Genomic DNA, 10,044 nt, shown 5'->3' with positions numbered 1-10,044 from the left:
ATACACAAGTTCATCCAGGATTATGATGGTGTGCGAGACCCAAATATGGTGGCCACCATCTTCTTTTTTAGGTTCATCATTGTACTTTTGGTGGAATTCCTAGAATGGCATGCATTGGACATCGACAGGGCATGGCTTTCGACATCAAGAAGGGTCCCACACTTCACCAAATACTCAGGTACTACAAGCAAGTATATTGGATGCAAGGTTGGCGCATGTTCACTTTCAAGGATATGTTCGAGATTGCCTTCTGGGACATCCTACAAAGCCTTCCATTGAACCACCCAATATACGAAGTCCTACTTCTACCACTAGCCTCCCATGGAGCTTCAATGGAGATTTTGAGGACACAACCATGATTAGGGAGGGGGGTATGTTAACCACATTGGCTAACATTACTCTACATGTAGAAGCTTCTTTAAGCCATATTTTTGTATTGTGCAATGCGCTTCATGTAAAACAATTATGGGAAATCTCCGAGCTTACGACATGTAATGTTGGAAGATAGGCAAACACTAAGTTGACGACTTGTGTAATGTCGGTGATATACATTTAGAGTAGGAAATTAGTCTAGACTAGCTTATTAGGCCCCTCATACATTAGTTGGGTGGTCGAGAATTGTACAAATGAGTATTGTATATAAGACATTTTGACTAATGAGAAAACACATAATCCCATTCTCCACAACTGAGTTTGAGTCTTCTTGCTCTTGTGCTTAAGTTTCTTGAATGTTTTTCTATTCTTCTTTGTTGCATGTATGCTTAGGGATTTTGTGGGTGACTGATGGTGTTGATGTATGCTATCTTCTCCCTCTCTCCTTCTCTTGTCTTCTCTCACATGCTTTCACTCAGTACCATGGCATAGAAGTAGAGGTTGAGATTTCCATAGCTCTCTATCTCTTTGCTCCCCACCCATTTACAAAGCTCCTTTTTGTGGTGACAACAAAGGAGGCAAGGTTGAGGACCATGTCTCTCCACCAGAGAGTTACTCTACCAAGAGTGGCTTAAGGTGCAGACTGGTATGACCCTTGCATTCTCCTCTTCTCTCTATCTTGTAAGGCTTGAGTGTTCCCCCTTGTAAACACTCCCCATTTTGCACAACAAACTGAATGACAAATGGCACAAATTGTGGGATCGTAGATAATGGGGCTATAAAATTTGGAGTCCAATCATTCCGTCCTATGGTTAATTATGCATAAAATTCTATGGACCAACTCAAGAGCTCTAAAAATGATCCTTGGAAGTGTCATGTTCCCTAGATGCAATAAGGAAGAGAAATTGATAGCATGCCCCATTAACTTGGAGGTGATGAAGCTCTTGCGAGAGTGCTTATGCCCTGTGATAGACATGGAGCTCACTTGGAAGGAGGAGTTGTTAGGAGTTACACACACAGCGGGTTGTTCCATGGCCATGTGGAATATCATTAGAGTTGGATACCTATGGACAGTGTGGTTTGGCAAGAATGAGTAGATTTTTAACAAATCAAAAACTAATATGGTTCATTGGCTAAGGAGAGACTTGTTTGTGCAGATAAAATTGATGATCAAAGTAGGCTTCAAGATGTGCAAAGCACAATACACAAGGCATGATGTGGATGAAATGATAAAAATATCAAGGGCTAAGGATGAATTTCAAGAATAATCATATCTATTTAGCAAGACCCCCTTAAAAAGGATAGCTTGGTATCTAATGAATGAATTTGAGCTAATGAGGTAGGACTCTAAATTGGCCAAATACATTCGAGCTGATGAGGTAGGACTATGATTCAGCAAGACCTCTTTGAAAAGGATAGCTTGGTATCTAATGAACGTATTCGAGCTGATGAGGTAGCACTTTGAACTAGCCAAATACGTTCATAGCCTTCTAGCCCTAAAAGAGTATCTTGAGTAGTGGTTTGACAATATCATGCAAAGTTATGCTTCCTCCTTCAAAATCATTGTGTTATATTTTGTACTTTCCTTCTTGGTTCTCTAATATAATATAAATGCCCCTTTTATTACCAAAAAAAAAACAAGTTGTTGGGTTCACAACGCCTACGGTATTTATCTGGTTGTGGACCCTAGCCACACAAGTAGAGGGAAGACCGTAAAGCTAATGATAAATGTTGAGGATTCCAAGAGGACTTGCACCCTTTGTTTACCAACCAAGAGAAATAGAATTTATTTACTCACTAATTTTGGATTATCAAACCACTATCAATTTACAAATTCACCACCTAACATGTCCAGTTAGCCTAGAAGAAATCCTTAGATACCCCTAGAAGGACCACAACACTCGAGCTTTCCCCCACGAAATGGTTATCGTACCTTGGCATGGTGATGGATGAGGACACCCCAAACCCATCAACATTCAAGGCCTTCTCACATCAAATTACAGACCATCACCTCAGGTAGCCCCTAACACTTAACACCCCTCTCGCCTCAATGCATCAACCACCCCCTCAAATCATTACGAAAATTTCAACCTCGCCAAACAGAGACAAAAGCCAAAGTTCAAGCACATGCACTAGCAAAACCAGTAGTGGTGGCATCAAAGCTTTCGTCATATATGGGCTTAAAAATGAACCCACCACGTAAGCCGGGACCCTAATACCCCATTTGTACATATGTGATGTAGCACCTCCTACTATCAATTATACACAGACACATATACTCGGAAATGGTTGAGAACTTACTTAAAAACCAACACAAACACACTCTTGTGCATGCACACATGCACCACACACTTGTATGTACACACATACATGCACGCGCATGTGCACACACACACACACACACACACACACACACACACATTTGGAAACAACCCCTAACCCCTTCTTTTTTTTTTAAATCAATACACACACACAACCTTTAAAAAAAAGTACCCCGCCCCCCTTTTTAAATTTTCACCCTTAAAATATATGAGAGGAGCATTGTGGATTAGCTCTTTTCGTCATGAGAGACCTAAATCTCAAAGTTTAGCCTTTTGGTAGCTTCCTCATGCTTCCTCTTTTATGGTTACATTTTTTTACCGTGTCGAGAAATGCTACATTGCTACATTCACTTTGGTTCTCATTTAAAGTATATTGGAGTCTTACATGTTCATGTGCTTAGTACACAAAGTTCAGGTGTTGGTTTGTGTTTTGCATTTTGTTTTGTTTTGTAGTCCCAAAATAATACGAAAAAAGAGATGGCTATCCAAGATCATGGTGAAGGGTCTCCTTGAGCTTATGAGTTTGGCTTTATAGCATCAGTTAAGCATGCATATCAATCTAAATCACAAGATGTGTGTGCATCCCCAAAAGCTTAGCCATCATGGTTAATGGTCTAGACATCCCTTGTCAACATTCAGAATAGTAGTACAATACATTTGTACATTCTTCGTAGTAAAGTTATGATGTATACATGAAGCTACTGTCAACCATGCTTCCTATTCTAATGTTCCTTGTGAAATGATTATGAAGGGTCTCTATATAATGAGATTGACTCACTAAAAGTAAAAAAACCAACTCCAAATATTGTGGAGCACATCAAGTTGTCTAACCATAGCCATTATAGTTGTGTGATTAACTATAATAGCTCGTAGCTTTTGGAGGAGAGAAGAAGAACAAATTGGGCAAGTAGTGTAGCGAAACAAGAGAGATTTTGTGCAATGATGTAATACTCCGGTTTGCGAACGCCAAACTCGCTACAACTCAACCTTGACCTTTGCACACGGACCCCTCACTGTTGTAAACTAAGAGAAAGCCCAGAGTCTTCTTGTGAGTGTGTTTCCTCATCATTGTCCATGGCGATAGGGTTTGCACGACTACCCAACTCTCCATTGTGTTGGTTTTCATGACTCCATGCTCTATCACCATCTTCACTTCTATTGGGCTAGGCTCCTACTAGATTGAAATATCCATGGGAGTGTCTGCGAAGTAGATTTCTTCTATGTCGATGCAATGGGTGAGGTGAGGAAGCTTCATAACTTTCCGGATAGCTGAAGATCTTCTCTTGCTCATACCAATTCCAATCTTTGGAATTATTCATGATGCTGCAAGGTAATATTTTTCTCTACCCACCATTTTCAAGAGTGTGCTTTCCAACGAAGCACCTAGCTTGTTAGCTATGTAATTATCCATAAATACATAAGCTCTCTCAAACATATTAACTAGCGACAAGCAAACTTTATTTTTCAAATCACCTTGGCCATAAAGCGCATACAGTTGACGTCCTTTGGTTATTTCCTCAATGGAGATTTTATGTGAGAACTTCTTAAAGTGCAATTTTTGCAAGTCTTTCATGCAATAGCCTACCATACCTTCAAATGTGTGCATTTTTATTTGCCTTAGACCTCTACGCATTACTATACCACCCTCTAGTTTGAAGAAATCCCAACCCAAATATCTTTTGATGGCTTTCCCAATACTTTTAAGAGATAGGAGTCACCACCATCTGAAAATGTAAATGGTTAAGAGTACCTCCCTTTTCTTTTGCAAACAAGCCTTTCAAGCAATCCATTCGTACAAATTCTTCTATTGGTTCCCAGCATGAAGATTAATGTCGACATTTCCGATGGCTACCGTGACTGATACTTCAAAAAGCTATATCTTCTTCTTTGGCAGAAAGTGAGGTATCTTGTGCACAAACGAGTCAACTTTCTTCTCGTTCATAGGTTCTTTACCTTTCCTTTCACGCTTGGATGAACCTTAGAAAAAAAAAAGCATTTTATTTACATTCAACAAGCTACACCAACATATGAAAGCAAGCATCAAGACTGTGTGAAAGAGGTAAGTTTCAGAAGCACACACACACCCAAAGACTGCGCTTTTTGCCTCACTGCATGTAGCTTGCAAACACTAGAAGGACCTTCGGGAGGAGTCACAATACGACAACATACATGATTGACTTCAACCCTCGAAACAATAGACGTTGGGTCTTGCTGTTAAAGTCGCACTCTTGGCACATTGGAGTTGGATGGATCACCTTCATGACAAAGCAAGGACAAAGGACAACCATCAAATTTCATCAAGATTGCTAATATCATGGAGTGGCTTCCTCCTAGGCACCATAAGACAAAGCAATACTTCACATGAGAATAGAAATAAGGCGAACCTCATTTAAATAAGCAACAGAGAGTACGGAATAAGGAAGTTAAGGCAAGTGTGAGCACAACCCAATGAATACAAGACACGGAGAAGGATCTATAACATACCTCCAAATACGAATACACCAAAAGCATGAAACATCCAGACCAAAGGCGCATGAAGAGAAGTGTAGAAGCACGAAAAAACCAATGAGGCAACAACATGCAAAGATATACGCAAAGGTCCAATATGCATACTCACCTAAGAAACACATGAAAGTGTGTGCATGCTCCTCTACACAGGATCAAGCCACGAAATTCCAGAAGAAGATTAATTAATGCAAATTAACTCAAATTTTGAACACCAGTTTCACTCTTCGTTGATAAAGAAATAAATTAATTCCCTCCCAAAAACACACTTTGGGTGCATATATATATTCACCCATAAATCAAGTGGGTTGATGTCTGTCATGCATGTCTCTGACAACTACGTAGCTTTCCTTAACGGGGGATATGCTCGACTTTGCAATGGCTTGACGCAAACTTCGAACGCATCATATGCCGCAAACCCACTTGTGCTGCTAAAAATAAAGGCCAATGTCAACCATCCACCCATGGTACATCCATGAGAAGAGAACGTGAAAATCAGAGACCACACAATCAGTCGTGATTCATCCTGAGAAAGCATAATCCGAGATCCTATAAGAAATCGGAATGGAACTTCACCACATGATATTTTTTACAAAGAAAAAGCTAAAAACCTAGAGTTACAACACGGTGGTATCATGTCGGCACCAAAACATGCAGGTCATGAGATTTGTTTGTGTGTCTGATCACCATAACTGCTAAAACAAGAATTCCTACAGCACAGACTACACCTAAAGATGTCGCAGTAAAGATTTGTCTCTTCAACACCCTTGGAAGAGCAGACCCTTTGGACTCCCCGACATCCCTGAACTTGAAATCCAGACCGACAGATACCTTGGTGTGACCTTCCATCTGACCAGAAAAACACCTTTGCAATACACTCTCCTTGGTTGTCCTGCCATGATTACTATCACTCTGCATATTTCCTAGCCTTTTATCACCATCAACTAGAATAAAGGAGTTGTCTGAACATTCCCTAAAAGAAAACCGACCTTGCCCGGATGCTTGCATCTCACAATTATCAAGTAGTATAGACAATCGCTTACAATCTATTTCACTCCTCTGAAATCTTGGTATTTTACTATGCAGGCCTCCTTTAGGAGTCCTATCTACACTTGAGTTCAAATCCTCCGATGTGCAGCAACTTGAGCTGGGAGTCCCGATTTTTCTTTGGGAATCAGTAAAAATCATCTGATTTTCCTTGAGATGATCATCCTCACTTTCACCTGATGTAAGACTATCCCTTGCCCTCCAGCTTGCCTCGCTCGGTGTCTTAATATCAGCAGCCATGCATTCTATGAAATGTTGCCCAGGTGTCCCTTTCCTTTTCTCTGTGCTACTAGGTAGTTGCAAGGAGTGCAGCAAACTCCTTGGAGTCGTAAAAATGAAGTCCTCTATGGAAACTTGGGACTTCGCCGCCTGCACAAGAACCAGCAAAACGAGTATGGAGTTCACTCCTTAATCCAAGCGCATGGGAACCTCGTAAGTACTATAAAGACATGTCGCTCAAAACACACTCTGCACGAACAGTTTCCACTACGTTATTGAACTCTCAAAAGTTTCTAAGCATTGCTAGAGAACAGTCTCAAAAGACCAACTCCTTTTGAAATGCAATTTTGACTGCAACTTTGAAAGAGAAAAAAAGTCCAATTTCTCTTGGACCAAGTAAATTTGCTTTTGAAGTGCACAAGAAAGGATGAAGCAGAGATCAGCAAACTAATGCTTTGTGGTTTTCCGACTGAAAGGGTCATCCATGCTCACGTGCTCTTGCAAGTGTATCCACTTGAGTGCTCATGCACAAACATTCATGCCTGCTAACAAAATTTGTTTACTCGGAAAAGGAAGTGAAAACAAGATAAATTCTCCAATTGGAAAGGCCTTAAGGAGTTGAAGTGCAAGCAGATGGAGACTTGAACCTTCAGAAGGAGAGCATAGCCTTAGCTTATAAGGGAATTCAAGGGAGACTGACCAATGAGAAAGAATACCAAATGATAAATGAAAACATTGAGAATTAACGACAAACGTTAAGGAACACCGTGTGGGAACATTAAGGAAGAGGATTGGAGCACAGGGTCCACAATGATGTGTTATGACTCTGGCTTGCACTCGCTATTGCACACCCAGTTATTCTTGTGGGATGCACGTGCTATTGCTTGTCTCAGAAGTCCTAAACTTGGCCTTTGAATTTATCTACACTTTATCTATACCACTATGTTCAAGAATGTCCTACACTGATGATATCCTAAAATTGCTGGCGGGAACAGAAAAGAATCCAGCACAACAAAATCCACTAGAGAATATAATGCCAAAAATGAAGCAAGACAATTGTTCAGTGTTAATTAAGCGATACCTCGATGTGACCTCCCTTTCCAGAAGCAGCCATGCCCTCGCTTATGGCACCCCTCTTAGTGTCTGGTGTGAAGAGGAGATCTGTACAACCATTGCATAGCACATCCTCTCCTAACCTGATTGACCTATGATTATCATGCATGCACCCGCTCCCATGAGCAGGCCTGATTGACATTTCATGTCTGCTTCCATCCAAACAGTCATCATGCTCTCCAAAAGTTTTAGCATCTACCTTGCCACTAATACAGTCGGTGCAGTGCATCATCAAGTTGCCAAGACAATTGCTCGTACCTTCTCCACTTTTTGTTGCAAATTCAAAGTTGCATGTGCAGCCCATTCCATTAGGACTGTGACAACCCTCTACATGTTTCTTTTCAACTAAACTTGTCCTTATTTTGGCACTGTGTATCTGGTTAAACACACCAACACTACTCTTCCTAGGGCCAAATGAAACTTGGCTTTGTGCTGAAGAGCTCTTTTCTTTGCTCTGAGTGTCCAAAGACAACGCTCTTAATGGTTTTGAAACACACGTGCTTGGCGAGACCTCTGAATCACTTGAAAGCTTGGCTAAGGCAGGTAACTCTGATAAAACTCGCCTTGGATTTGTTGCAGGGGAATTTTCCTTGAGCTTAGATGAGCTGAAAAAACTGGGACTTGCACGGGAATCATACACGGGCTTTTCAGTGCATTGTTTCACAGGGAACAAAGGTGAGCGTTTAGGCCCCATGCCAGACTTCCCAGTAGATGAAGCCATACTAAAAAGAGTTTCATGGGATGATGTGCCAGATCTAGGGGACATGGAATCTGACAGGTCTTGCAAACCTGATGCCTCCATACTTGAGTTTTTCCTTCTAATTCGGCACCTTGATTGAAGCAACCCAGCCCCCTCCAGTGCAGAATCATCCGAGTTGCTTTCGCGGCGTGGACCCTTCTCCAAAACTACAATTTTCACTGCTTCCAAGGCTTCTGCTACTGCTGCTTGCACTCCAGCTACTCCGTCAATCTGGCATGCCTCCAAAATATCTGTGGCTGCCTGCAGATCCATGTCCAACTTATCCACATTAGCTATCTTCAGGACGCTTACAATGAGCTGTGCGGCAGCTATACACTGCTGCCATGACCCAGGCATACCTGAATCTCTTTGGAGGAGTTCCAACCCTACCCTCAGCCATTGAGGTGCATGCGGCTGTGCAGCATTCCTACTAAACTTGGCCAGCGATTTCATCAAGTGTAAGAAAGCAACAGTCTGTGCGCCTCTCTCAGTCAAGGCAGAAGTGGCCTTGGCACAAATGAGATCATGGAGGTCGGAATGGGCAAATTTCCACTTCTCTGACTCCACAAGGGCCTGCAAACATATGGCAGCACCAGCACCAGCACCAGCAGGGTCTAGCTTGCTAGCTAGAGCAGGTAGCAGTGGGGAGCACAGACTGCAAAGAATTTCCTGGTTGGATTCAGGGGGTTTGGTGGGGTCGACTGTGTACCTGGCTACAGAGGCAACTACCTTGGCACAGGCTTCGTGGAGCTGCTGGGAGCCTCCGCTGAAAGGGAGGGAGCGGACAATGGATGCCATGATGCGGGGAATGTAAGGGATGACCGCCTGCTTGTGCACCTGGGCGAGCTCGCTATAGAGAGAGATGGCAAAGTGGCGAGATGTATCGTTCTCCCGGACTTCTGAGACCTGATCTAGGAACTGGGGCATGCTTTTGGTATCCAATTGCTGGACGTGGCCTTTCAAGGTATCCATTGCAGCCAAATTTAGAAGATCCTGCTGCCGCAGAGCAGCCTGTTCGCTGTCGGAAACCATAGAAATTCTCCACAGTTCAAACAAAATTGAGCACAAACCCCACCTTGAACAGAGCTACCATCATCGGTAGATCCACGAGAGATTTCACTTGCAGAAGATGCTGCCCTGGCTTTGAGCAGAAACGACAAACGCCAAGACCGGAGTTGCCCAAATTGAGCGACCTCAAACGCTTGGGCGCTTGGAAATGTTACACGTTGCTGTCATCATAAAAGGAGTGGGGGGCGGGGTGCAAAATAAAAAGTCAGAAGAGAAGGCGGCATTCCAAAAAAATAGCAAGCAGACGCCCCTAGGGGCCACAACCCAACAACTACAGAGCGGAAGGTGGGTCGCTCTACATAGTAAGAAGAGAGCTAGCTCTGCACCTTCTGCCTGTTGCTTGTTGGATGATGGATGAGGCGTCGAGGGGAAGGAAGGAGGGTGCGATGGTTTCGTTGGGGGTTGAGCTAACTTGCCCGAGCCGGCCGTCACTCCTTCTTTATAATCAACAGAACAGTCTGGAGCACTTTTACTTTATTTTAAAATTTCTCGAGTTTTTCGAGATCAAACAAGGTAATTTCAAAATTCAAACCTGTTTGGGCCCCCGCCGTCTAGCTCGGCCATGTGCCTGCACAATCACAAATTCTCATGACTCGCTATTACTTCTATTTTTTAAGGGGATTTAAACCATGATTGAAATTCTTAACCTTCAATTTGAAG

The 10,044-nt window shown here is 42.5% G+C and overlaps 1 protein-coding gene across 1 annotated transcript; it reads right to left on the bottom strand.

Moving 5' to 3' along the window:
- Nucleotides 1-5,730: 5,730 nt before the first annotated feature.
- On the bottom strand, nucleotides 5,731-9,802 carry LOC147628124 (uncharacterized). Its single transcript, XM_086813147.1, has 2 exons — nucleotides 7,546-9,802; nucleotides 5,731-6,614 (listed from the first exon to the last, which is right to left on the bottom strand). The coding sequence occupies exons 1-2, from the start codon at nucleotides 9,346-9,348 to the stop codon at nucleotides 5,832-5,834; spliced, it is 2,586 nt and encodes an 861-aa protein (XP_086669273.1). The 5' UTR covers nucleotides 9,349-9,802; the 3' UTR covers nucleotides 5,731-5,831.
- Nucleotides 9,803-10,044: the final 242 nt, after the last annotated feature.

The sequence above is a fragment of the Cibotium barometz genome, chromosome 19, assembly GCF_041138505.1.
Source record: "Cibotium barometz isolate CiBa-2024 chromosome 19, ASM4113850v1, whole genome shotgun sequence".
NCBI classification, from domain to species: Eukaryota; Viridiplantae; Streptophyta; class Polypodiopsida; order Cyatheales; family Cibotiaceae; genus Cibotium; species Cibotium barometz.
Note: the sequence above shows the minus strand (reverse complement) of the source record. Positions and strands in the feature narration are given on the sequence as shown.